The 13,319-nt window shown below is 60.3% G+C and overlaps 1 protein-coding gene across 1 annotated transcript in view; it reads left to right on the forward strand.

The window, feature by feature from the left end:
• The window catches only part of tlcd3b (TLC domain containing 3B), a 31,797-nt gene extending 19,063 nt beyond the window's left edge, over positions 1 to 12,734 (forward strand). Inside the window, exons 3-5 of the mRNA XM_031892895.1 lie at positions 7,456 to 7,700; positions 7,776 to 7,871; positions 11,417 to 12,734. Coding sequence (XP_031748755.1) covers positions 7,456 to 7,700; positions 7,776 to 7,871; positions 11,417 to 11,743 — 668 coding nt within the window. The 3' untranslated portion in view covers positions 11,744 to 12,734. The remainder of the gene's footprint in view (positions 1 to 7,455; positions 7,701 to 7,775; positions 7,872 to 11,416) is intronic.
• Positions 12,735 to 13,319: the final 585 nt, after the last annotated feature.

Here is a 13,319-nt window from a genome sequence, read left to right on the forward strand (position 1 = left end):
TCCACACCCCGTTGCCATTACCCCTCCCAGCCCACACCCCGTTGCCATTACCCCTCCCAGCCCCACACCCCGTTGCCATTACCCCTCCCCAGCCCCAACACCCCGTTGCCATTACCCCTCCCAGCCCCACACCCCCCTGCCATTTAAACCCCTCCCAGCCCCACACCCCCCTTGCCATTACCCCTCCAGCCCCACACCCCCCTGCCATTACCCCTCCCAGCCCCACCCACCCCGTTGCCATTACCCCTCCCAAGCCACAACACCCGTTGCCATACCCCTCCCAGCCCCACACCCGTTGCCATTACCCTCCCAGCCCACACCCCGTTGCCATTACCCCTCCCAGCCCCACACCCCCCTGCCATTACCCTCCCCGCCCCACCCCCTTCCATTACCCCTCCCAGCCCCACACCACCCCTGCCATTACCCCTCCCAGCCCCACACCCCCCTGCCATTACCCGTCCAGGCACCCACACCCCCTGCCATTACCCCTCCCAGCCCCACACCCCTTGCCATTACCCCTTCCACCACCCCACACCCCGTTGCCATTAACCCACTCCCAGCCCCACACCCCGTGCCATTACCCCTCCCAGCCCAAACCCCCCTTGCCATTACCCCTCCAGCCCCACACCCCGTTGCCATTACCCCTCCCAGCCCACACCCCGTTGCCATTACCCCTCCCAGCCCCACACCCCCTGCCATTACCCCTCCAGCCCCACACCCCTTGCCATTACCCCTCCAGCCCCACACCCCCCTGCCATTACCCCTCCCAGCCCCACACCCCCGGCCATTACCCCTCCCAGCCCCACACCCCCCTGCCATTACCCCTCCCAGCCCCACACCCCGTTGCCATTACCCCTCCCAGCCCCCACCCCGTGCCATTACCCCTCCCAGCCCACACCCCCTGCCATTACCCCTCCCAGCCCCACACCCCCCCTGCCATTACCCTCCCAGCCCCACACCCCGTGCCATTACCCCGTCCAGCCCCACACCCCGGTTGCCATTACCCCTCCCAGCCCCACACCCCGTTGCCATTACCCCTCCCAGCCCCAAACCCCCCTTGCCATTACCCCTCCCAGCCCCACACCCCGTTGCCATTACCCCTCCCAGCCCCCACCACCCCGTTGCCATTACCCCTCCCAGCCCCACACCCCCTGGCCATTACCCCTCCAGCCCCCACACCCCCCTTGCCATTACCCCTCCCAGCCCCACACCCCGTTGCCATTAACCCCTCCCAGCCCCAAACCCCCTGCCATTTACCCCTCCCAAGCCCCACACCCCGTTGCCATTACCCCTCCAGCCCCACACCCCGTTGCCATTACCCCTCCCAGCCCCCACCCCCCTGCCATTACCCCTCCCCAGCCCCACACCCCCCTGCCATTACCCCTCCAGCCACACCCCGTTGCCATTACCCCTCCTAAAGCCCACACACCCCGTTAGCCATTACCACCTCCCAGCCCCACACCCCGTTGCCGAGTTACCCCCTCCCAAGCCCCAAAACCCCCCTGCCATTACCCCTCCCAGCCCCACACCCCGTTGCCATACCCCTCCCAGCCCACACCCCGTTTGCATTACCCCTCCCAGCCCCAACCCCCTCCATTACCCCTCCCAGCCCCACACCCCCCTGCCATTACACCCTCCCAGCCCCACACCCCCCGCATTACCCCCTCCCAGCCCCCACACCCCCTGCCATTACCCCTCCCAGGCCCCACACCCCCCTGCCATTACCGCCTCCAGCCCCACACCCCGTTGCCATTACCCCTCCCAGCCCCACACCCCGTTGCCCATTACCCCTCCCGCCCCACACCCCCCTGCCCATTACCCCTCCAGCCCCACACCCCCTGCCATTACAAACCTCCAGCCCCACACCCCGTTGCCATTAACCCCTCCCAGCCCAACACCCCGTTGCCATACCCCTCCCAGCCCCACCCCCGTTGCCATTACCCCTCCCAGCCCAAACCCCCCTGCCATACCCCTCCCGCCCCACACCCCGTTTGCCATTACCCCTCCAGCCCCACACCCCGTTGCCATTACCCTCCAGCCCCACACCCCCTGCCATTACCCCTCCCAGCCCACACCCCCCTGCCCATACCCCTCCAGCCCCCACACCCCGTTGCCTACCCCTTCCCCAGCCCCAAACCCCCTGCCATTACCCTCCCAGCCCCACCACCCCGTTTTGCCATTACCCCTCCAGGCCCCACACCCGTGCCATGACCCCTCCAGCCCCACACCCCCCTGCCATTACCCCTCCCACCCCACACCCCGTTGCCATACCCCTCCCAGCCAACACACCCGTGCCATTACCCCTCCAGCCCCACACCCCGTTGCCATTACCCCCTCCCAGCCCCAAACCCCCCTGCCATTACCCCTCCCAGGCCCCACACCCCGTTGCCATACCCCTCCGCCACACCACCCGTTGCCATTACCCCTCCCAGGCCCCACACCCCCGTTGCCATTACCCCTCCCAAGCCCACACCCCGTGCCATTTACCCCTCCAGCCCCACACCCCCCTGCCATTACCCCTCCCAGCCCCACACCCCCTGCCATTACCCCTCCCAGCCCCACACCCCCCTGCCATTACCCTCCCAGCCCCACACCCCCCTGCCATTACCCCTCCCAGCCCCACACCCCGTGCCATTACCCCTCCCAGCCCCACACCCCGTTGCCATTACCCCTCCCAGCCCCACACCCCCTGCCATTACCCCTCCCAGCCCCACACCCGTTGCCATTACCCTCCCAGCCCCACACCCCGTTGCCATTACCCCCTCCCAGCCCCACACCCCGTTGCCATTACCCCTCCCAGCCCCACACCCCGTTGCCATTACCCCTCCCAGCCCACACCCCGTTGCCATTACCCCTCCCAGCCCCACACCCCCCTGCCATTACCCTCCCAGCCCCACACCCCGTTGCCATTACCCTCCCAGCCCCACACCCCCTGCCATTACCCCTCCCAGCCACACACCCCGTTGCCATTACCCCTCCCAGCCCCACACCCCTGCCATTACCCCTCCCAGCCCCACACCCCGTTGCCATTACCCTCCCAGCCCCACACCCCCTGCCATTACCCCTCCCAGCCCCCACACCCCGTTGCCATTACCCCTCCCAGCCCCACACCCCGTTGCCATTACCCCTCCCAGCCCCAAACCCCCCTGCCATACCCCCTCCCAGCCCCACACCCCCGTTGCCATTACCCCTCCCAGCCCCACACCCCGTTGCCATTGCCCCTCCCAGCCCCACACCCCCCTGCCATTACCCCTCCCAGCCCCACACCCCCTGCCATTACCCCTCCCAGCCCACACCCCCTGCCATTACCCCTCCCAGCCCCAAACCCCCTGCCATTACCCCTCCCAGCCACACACCCCGTTGCCATTACCCCTCCCAGCCCCACACCCGTTGCCATTACCCCTCCCAGCCCCACACCCCCCTGCCATTACCCCTCCCAGCCCCACACCCCCCTGCCATTACCCCTCCCAGCCCACACCCCCCGCCATTACCCCTCCAGCCCCACACCCCCCTGCCATTACCCCTCCCAGCCCCACACCCCCCTGCCATTACCCCTCCCAGCCCCACACCCCCCTGCCATTACCCCTCCCAGCCCCACACCCGTTGCCATTACCCCTCCCAGCCCCACACCCCGTTGCCATTACCCTCCCAGCCCCCACCCCCCTGCCATTACCCCTCCCAGCCACACACCCCGTTGCCATTACCCCTCCCAGCCCCACACCCCCCTGCCATTACCCCTCCCAGCCCCACACCCCCTGCCATTACCCCTCCCAGCCCCACACCCCGTTGCCATTACCCCTCCCAGCCCCACACCCCGTTGCCATTACCCCTCCCAGCCCCACACCCCGTTGCCATTACCCTCCCAGCCCCAAACCCCCCTGCCATTACCCCTCCCAGCCCCACACCCGTTGCCATTACCCCTCCCAGCCCCACACCCCGTTGCCATTACCCCTCCCAGCCCCACCACCCCGTTGCCATTACCCCTCCCAGCCCCACACCCCGTTGCCATTACCCCTCCCAGCCCCAAACCCCCTGCCATTACCCCTCCCAGCCCCACACCCCGTTGCCATTACCCCTCCCAGCCCCACACCCCGTTGCCATTACCCCTCCCAGCCCCACACCCCCCTGCCATTACCCCCTCCAGCCCCACACCCCCTGCCATTACCCTCCCAGCCCCACACCCCCTGCCATTACCCCTCCCAGCCCCAAACCCCCCCTGCCATTACCCTCCCAGCCCCACACCCCGTTGCCATTACCCCTCCCAGCCCCAACCTCGTTGCCATTACCCCTCCCAGCCCACACCCCCCCTGCCATTACCCCTTCCAGCCCACACCCCCTGCCATTACCCCTCCCAGCCCCACACCCCCCTGCCATTACCCCTCCCAGCCCCACACCCCCCTGCCATTACCCCTCCCAGCCCCAAACCCCCCTGCCATTACCCCCCCAGCCACACACCCCGTTGCCATTACCCCTCCCAGCCCCACACCCCGTTGCCATTACCCCCAGCCCAACCCCGTTTACCCCCCAGCCCCACACCCCTTTTGCCATTACCCCTCCCAGCCACACACCCCGTTGCCATTACCCCTCCCAGCCCCAAAACCCCCTGCCATTACCCCTCCCAGCCCCAAACCCCCCTGCCATTACCCCTCCCAGCCCCACACCCCCCTGCCATTACCCCTCCCAGCCCCACACCCCGTTGCCATTACCCCTCCCAGCCCCACACCCCGTGCCATTACCCCTCCCAGCCACACACCCCGTTGCCATTACCCCTCCCAGCCCCAAACCCCCCTGCCATTACCCCTCCCAGCCCCAAACCCCCCTGCCATTACCCCTCCCAGCCACACACCCCGTTTGCCATTTACCCCTCCCAGCCCCACACCCCGTTGCCATTACCCCTCCCAGCCCCACACCCCGTTGCCATTACCCCCTCCCAGGCCCCACACCCCGTTGCCATTACCCCTCCCAGCCCCACACCCCGTTGCCATTACCCCTCCCAGCCACACACCCCGTTGCCATTACCCCTCCCAGCCCCACACCCCGTGCCATTACCCCTCCCAGCCCCACACCCCCCCTGCTATTACCCCTCCCAGCCCCATACCCCCCCTGCTATTACCCCTCCCAGCCCCATACCCACTGCCATTACCCCTCCCAGCCCCAAACCCCACTGCCATTACCCCTCCCAGCCCCATTACCCCCGTTGCCATTACCCCTCCCAGCCCCACACCCCGTTGCCATTACCCCTCCCAGCCCCACACCCCGTTGCCATTACCCCTCCCAGCCCCACACCCCCCTGCCATTACCCCTCCCAGCCCCACACCCCCTGCCATTACCCCTCCCAGCCCCACACCCCGTTGCCATTACCCCTCCCAGCCCCACACCCCGTTGCCATTACCCCTCCCAGCCCCACACCCCGGTTGCCATTACCCCTCCCAGCCCCAAACCCCCCGCCATTACCCCTCCCAGCCCCACACCCCGTTGCCATTACCCCTCCCAGCCCCACACCCCGTTGCCATTACCCCCTCCCAGCCCCACACCCCCGTTGCCATTACCCCTCCCAGCCCCAAACCCCCCTGCCATTACCCCTCCCAGCCCCACACCCCGTTGCCATTACCCCTCCCAGCCCCACACCCCGTTGCCATTACCCCTCCCAGCCCACACCCCCCTGCCATTACCCCTCCCAGCCCCACACCCCCCCTGCCATTACCCCTCCCAGCCCCACACCCCCCTGCCATTACCCCTCCCAGCCCCAAACCCCCCTGCCATTACCCCTCCCAGCCCCACACCCCGTTGCCATTACCCCTCCCAGCCCCACACCCCCGTTGCCATTACCCCTCCCAGCCCCACACCCCCCTGCCATTACCCCTCCCAGCCCCACACCCCCCTGCCATTACCCTCCCAGCCCCCCACACCCCCCTGCCATTACCCCTCCCAGCCCCAAACCCCCCTGCCATTACCCCTCCCAGCCACACACCCCGTTGCCATTACCCCTCCCAGCCCCACACCCGTTGCCATTACCCCTCCCAGCCCCACACCCCGTTGCCATTACCCCTCCCAGCCCCACCACCCCGTTGCCATTACCCCTCCCAGCCACACACCCCGTTGCCATTACCCCTCCCAGGCCCACACCCCGTTGCCATTACCCCTCCCAGCCCCACACCCCGTTGCCATTACCCCTCCCAGCCCACACCCCGTTGCCATTACCCCTCCCAGCCCACACACCCCGTTGCCATTACCCCTCCCAGCCCCACACCCCCCTGCCATTACCCCTCCCAGCCCCACACCCCCCTTGCCATTACCCCTCCCAGCCCCACACCCCCTGCCATTACCCCTCCCAGCCCCAAACCCCCCTGCCATTACCCCTCCCAGCCACACACCCCGTTGCCATTACCCCTCCCAGCCCCACACCCCGTTGCCATTACCCCTCCCAGCCCCACACCCCGTGCCATTACCCCTCCCAGCCCCACACCCCGTTGCCATTACCCCTCCCAGCCACACACCCCGTTTGCCATTACCCCTCCCAGGCCCACACCCCGTTGCCATTACCCCTCCCAGCCCCACACCCCGTTGCCATTACCCCTCCCAGCCCCACACCCCGTTGCCATTACCCCTCCCAGCCCACACCCCCCCTGCTATTACCCCTCCCAGCCCCCATACCCCCCCTGCTATTACCCCTCCCAGCCCCATACCCCCCCTGCTATTACCCCTCCCAGCCCCATACCCCCCCTGCTATTACCCCTCCCAGCCCCATACCCCCCCTGCCATTACCCCTCCCAGCCCCATACCCCCGTTGCCATTACCCCTCCCAGCCCCACACCCCGTTGCCATTACCCCTCCCAGCCCCACACCCCGTTGCCATTACCCCTCCCAGCCCCACACCCCGTTGCCATTACCCCTCCCAGCCCCACACCCCGTTGCCATTACCCCTCCCAGCCCCACACCCCGTTGCCATTACCCCTCCCAGCCCCACACCCCCCTGCCATTACCCCTCCCAGCCCCACACCCCGTTGCCATTACCCCTCCCAGCCCCACACCCCCCTGCCATTACCCCTCCCAGCCCCACACCCCGTTGCCATTACCCCTCCCAGCCCCACACCCCGTTGCCATTACTGGATACAGTATAGGTGAAGGGAAGGTGAAGCAGCAGGTTTCGGCTCAAGGTGACCCCCCAGCCCCCACACTGTAATCTGATTTATTTGCAGGAATGAATGCATTAGGGGGATTAGCAGCCTGGCTGTGGGTATGGCAGCTCTGCCGGCAGATGGGGCTTAGATGACGCTACAGAGACAGGAGATTTTCCCCATCTGTTCAGCACCGGCATCTAATTGGCTCATTAATAACTGCCCCACACACAGGCCTCCGGGGTGGCACCGGTACCCACAGGGCAGTGCCTGGGAAGGGCACCTTCATACTGTTGTGCCTAAAGGAAATAGCATGGCAGCTCCCACCCTGGGGCAGTCTATTATACCCATACTATTTACCCCTGTTTCTCCCCCAGGCACTGGCTCGCTGCCACCTACACCCGCTTTGCCGTGCCCTATTTCATCTATGACATCTACGCCATGTATCTGTGCTACGGGCACAAGCACAGGCTGAAGGGCCACAGCGGCGGCTGGCACCTTGCCCGGGCATACCTGCACAAGGAGTTCCTCATGGTCCTGCACCACGTCTTCATGGTGGCTGTCTGCTTCCCCGTGTCCGTGGTAAGGCCTGGCGCCCTGACCTGCCCTAACTGCCCCCGGGCAACAAACTCCTTCATCTTGTCTTTTCCTTTGCAGCTCTGGAGAGAGGGGAGAGGCGACTTCTTTTTGGGGTGCATGCTGATGGCCGAGGTCAGCACCCCGTTTGTATGCTTGGGCAAGATCCTTATTCAGGTTAGTTCTGCCAGTTGTATCCAAAGCTATAGGGTTGCAGGGCTTCTTGCCCTACTGTCTCCATCTTGTCCTACTGTCTCCATCTTGTCCTACTGTCTCCATCTTGTCCTACTGACTCCATCTTGTCCTACTGTCTCCATCTTGTCCTACTGACTCCATCTTGTCCTACTGTCTCCATCTTGTCCTACTGACTCCATCTTGCCCTACTGTCCCCATCTTGTCCTACTGTCTCCATCTTGCCCTACTGTCTCCATCTTGCCCTACTGTCCCCATCTTGCCCTACTGTCCCCATCTTGTCCTACTGTCTCCATCTTGCCCTACTGTCTCCATCTTGCCCTACTGTCCCCATCTTGCCCTACTGTCTCCATCTTGCCCTACTGTCCCCATCTTGTCCTACTGTCTCCATCTTGTCCTACTGTCTCCATCTTGTCCTACTGACTCCATCTTGTCCTACTGTCTCCATCTTGCCCTACTGTCCCCATCTTGTCCTACTGTCTCCATCTTGTCCTACTGTCTCCATCTTGTCCTACTGACTCCATCTTGTCCTACTGTCTCCATCTTGCCCTACTGTCTCCATCTTGCCATACTGTCTCCATCTTGCCCTACTGTCTCCATCTTGCTCTACTGTCTCCATCTTGCCCTACTGTCTCCATCTTGTCCTACTGTCTCCATCTTGTCCTACTGACTCCATCTTGTCCTACTGTCTCCATCTTGTCCTACTGTCTCCATCTTGCCCTACTGTCTCCATCTTGTCCTACTGACTCCATCTTGTCCTACTGTCTCCATCTTGTCCTACTGTCTCCATCTTGCCCTACTGTCTCCATCTTGTCCTACTGTCTCCATCTTGCCCTACTGTCTCCATCTTGCACTACTGTCTCCATCTTGTCCTACTGTCCCCATCTTGTCCTACTGTCTCCATCTTGCACTACTGTCTCCATCTTGCCCTACTGTCCCCATCTTGTCCTACTGTCTCCATCTTTCCCTACTGTCTCCATCTTGCTCTACTGTCTCCATCTTGCTCTACTGTCTCCATCTTGCTCTACTGTCTCCATCTTGCCCTACTGTCTCCATCTTGCCCTACTGTCTCCATCTTGCTCTACTGTCTCCATCTTTCCCTACTGTCTCCATCTTGCTCTACTGTCTCCATCTTGCTCTACTGTCTCCATCTTGCTCTACTGTCTCCATCTTGCTCTACTGTCTCCATCTTGCTCTACTGTCTCCATCTTGCCCTACTGTCTCCATCTTGCCCTACTGTCTCCATCTTGCTCTACTGTCTCCATCTTTCCCTACTGTCTCCATCTTGCTCTACTGTCTCCATCTTTCCCTACTGTCTCCATCTTGCTCTACTGTCTCCATCTTGCTCTACTGTCTCCATCTTGCCCTACTGTCTCCATCTTGCCCTACTGTGTCCATCTTGCCCTACTGTCTCCATCTTGCCCTACTTTCTCCATCTTGCTCTACTGTCTCCATCTTGCCCTACTGTCTCCATCTTGCCCTACTGTCTCCATCTTGCCCTACTGTCTCCATCTTGTCCTACTGTCCCCATCTTGCCCTACTGTCTCCATCTTGTCCTACCGTCCCCATCTTGCCCTACCGTCTCCATCTTGCCCTACCGTCTCCATCTTGCCCTACCGTCCCCATCTTGCCCTACTGTCTCCATCTTGCCCTACTGTCTCCATCTTGCCCTACTGTCTCCATCTTGCCCTACTGTCTCCATCTTGCCCTACTGTCTCCATCTTGTCCTACTGTCTCCATCTTGCCCTACTGTCTCCATCTTGCCCTACTGTCTCCATCTTGCCCTACTGTCTCCATCTTGCCCTACTGTCCCCATCTTGTCCTACTGACTCCATCTTGCCCTACTGTCCCCATCTTGCCCTACTGTCCCCATCTTGCCCTACTGACTCCATCTTGTCCTACTGTCTCCATCTTGCCCTACTGACTCCATCTTGTCCTACTGTCCCCATCTTGCCCTACTGTCTCCATCTTGCCCTACTGTCTCCATCTTGCCCTACTGTCTCCATCTTGTCCTACTGTCTCCATCTTGTCCTACTGACTCCATCTTGTCCTACTGTCTCCATCTTGTCCTACTGACTCCATCTTGTCCTACTGTCTCCATCTTGTCCTACTGACTCCATCTTGCCCTACTGTCCCCATCTTGTCCTACTGTCTCCATCTTGCCCTACTGTCTCCATCTTGCCCTACTGTCCCCATCTTGTCCTACTGTCTCCATCTTGCCCTACTGTCTCCATCTTGCCCTACTGTCCCCATCTTGCCCTACTGTCTCCATCTTGCCCTACTGTTCCCATCTTGTCCTACTGTCTCCATCTTGTCCTACTGTCTCCATCTTGTCCTACTGACTCCATCTTGTCCTACTGTCTCCATCTTGCCCTACTGTCCCCATCTTGTCCTACTGTCTCCATCTTGTCCTACTGTCTCCATCTTGTCCTACTGACTCCATCTTGTCCTACTGTCTCCATCTTGCCCTACTGTCTCCATCTTGCCCTACTGTCTCCATCTTGCTCTACTGTCTCCATCTTGCCCTACTGTCTCCATCTTGTCCTACTGTCTCCATCTTGTCCTATTGACTCCATCTTGTCGTACTGTCCCCATCTTGCCCTACTGTCCCCATCTTGCCCTACTGTCTCCATCTTGCCCTACTGTCCCCATCTTGTCCTACTGTCTCCATCTTGTCCTACTGTCTCCATCTTGTCCTACTGACTCCATCTTGTCCTACTGTCTCCATCTTGCCCTACTGTCCCCATCTTGTCCTACTGTCTCCATCTTGTCCTACTGTCTCCATCTTGTCCTACTGACTCCATCTTGTCCTACTGTCTCCATCTTGCCCTACTGTCTCCATCTTGCCCTACTGTCTCCATCTTGCCGTACTGTCTCCATCTTGCTCTACTGTCTCCATCTTGCCCTACTGTCTCCATCTTGTCCTACTGTCTCCATCTTGTCCTATTGACTCCATCTTGTCGTACTGTCCCCATCTTGCCCTACTGTCCCCATCTTGCCCTACTAGCAGATTGCCTGTTGGGGAGGTGTTGGCACCACTGAACAATCACTGCACAATCTGTTTCTTTCTCATTGTAACGTCTGTGCCCCTATCTGCCCCGCGCCCCCTGCTGGCTGGAAATGAACACTGTAATTCTGGGTTAAAGGATGAGTTGAGGGTATAAATAAGTGGGTAGGGGGCAAGAGGCTGGCACAGATGTTTCAGTAGGGTTGGACCTGTTTGCCCACTGCCCCTTTGAACCAGTTGTTTTTATTTTAACCCTGAGCTCTTCCTTGAACAGACCATGGGGGCCTGGGGCAAATGGCAGGTGGTGCGTGTTGGCCCTTTAAATCTCCATCTTGTGCCGTCAGTCATGCCATGTGGGGCAGCGGGGGGTTTACCTGTGCCTGTTTTATGTGAATGGCTGAGTTACAGCACTGCTGCCCGGAGAGGCCTTTGGCTAATGTGTAACGTGAAGCAAATTAACCATGTGTGTCCCCCCTCCCTCTTACTGCCCCCCCCCCCCCGTTCTTCTCCCCTCGCCCCACAGTACAAGAAGCAGCACACCCTCCTGCATCGCGTCAACGGGGTCCTAATGCTGGTGTCGTTCTTCTGCTGCCGCCTCCTGCTCTTCCCCTACATGTACTGGGTATACGGGCAGCGCGTGGGGCTCCCCCTCTACAGAGTCCCCTTCAACCTCTCCCCGGAGTACAACCTCGGAGCCGCAATCCTCATGGCCCCCCAGGTCTACTGGTTTTACCTGATCTGCCGAAGAGCTTACACTCTATTCCGGCAATCCGTGCTGAGCCAGCGGCCCAAGAATGGACAGCCTGCCCCCGGCAGCACTTCAGCCAAAGAACCCGACTGCTCCCAGTGACTCTGCCCCTCTCTGCCCTCAAACTGCTGGATCTAGTTGCCCCCTTCCCCCTCCCCCCCCCAAAAGGCAAAGCTGAAGCAGCATTAGAAGACTGTGCCTTGAACTGGAGGCAATAAGGGACTTTGTGGGGGAGGCAGAACCGCGTGTCTCCAGGTGGGGAGGAGTTTCAGTGTTTGTCTCACCCACCAGGGGGCAGTATTACCCGTGTCGCTGAGAGCCCCCTGCAATGCACTTAGTGACCACCGGGGGCTGCTCCCTTCTATTGTGCTACCCGGTGCCTAATGCACTACCCTCACTGACCACAAGGTGCCCCCCCATTCATAAAGGGACCTCACCCTGCCCACACCCAGTGACTGTGGGGTATTTGCCCCCCTCTCTGTGTGGGTGGGGGCAACCGAGGCCCCTTCGCTTTTCCTCCCTTTAGATTTGGGGGCAGCAGCAGCATGTTAGGGGGTCAGTATTACTGCCCCCACCTGTAACCTGTAAGGGAATGGCTGACGCTCATAGCTGCACACTAAAGGGTTAAGCATGGCCAGATCCTAGCCAATCAGCAGGCTGCGTTGCTGCATTCGCCCTGTTCCACTGAGCTTCTAAATCCCTCATAATCTCATTGGGTGACACGTGCAGGGGTGGCTGATGGGAAATTCCGGCTTATGGGACCCCCCCGGGACGTGCCAGGATGGTCCAACCCGCCGGCGCCATAATTAATCCTCGTTAGTTTAATCAGCATGAAATAACACTTGGAATTAACTGCCCCAGGGTTGGGGAAATGTTCCAAAATATTTATTTATTTAACTCCATTGTCCCCTCCCCCTTCCCCCAAACCCCTCCCCCTTCCTTTATTTATTTATTTATTTGTTTATTTATTTTAGACTTTTTTTAATGAATGTAAATAGGTTTCAGCAGAACAAAGTCAGAACCGACCCGCAATTTCTTAACTGTACAGAGTATTAAACTTATTCAACTGGAACCGAATTAACTCCTTCAGCAACTTCCTGTGTCTATATCCTTATCATTTACAGTAGGGGGTACATTATCCCTTATAACACATGAGTGATACTCAGAGTTCCCTGTATAACTCAGCCTGCAGCCTTGTGCCTTTATATGGGGGGCACAGAACCCCTCAGTGACTGCTAATATCCTTATCAGTTACAGTAGGGGGTACATTATCCCTTATAATACATGAGTGATACTCAGCGTTCCCTGTATAACTCAGCCTGCAGCCTTGTGCCTTTATATGGGGGGCACAGAACCCCTCAGTGACTGCTAATATCCTTATCATTTACAGTAGGGGGTACATTATCCCTTATAATACATGAGTGATACTCAGAGTTCCCTGTATAACTCAGCCTGCAGCCTTGTGCCTTTATATGGGGGGCACAGAACCCCTCAGTGACTGCTAATATCCTTATCATTTACAGTAGGGGTACATTATCCCTTATAATACATGAGTGATACTCAGAGTTCCCTGTATAACTCAGCCTGCAGCCTTGTGCCTTTATATGGGGGGCACAGAACCCCTCAGTGACTGCTAATATCCTTATCATTTACAGTAGGGGGTACATTATCCCTTATA

Source organism: Xenopus tropicalis, chromosome 9, assembly GCF_000004195.4.
Source record: "Xenopus tropicalis strain Nigerian chromosome 9, UCB_Xtro_10.0, whole genome shotgun sequence".
NCBI lineage: Eukaryota > Metazoa > Chordata > Amphibia > Anura > Pipidae > Xenopus > Xenopus tropicalis.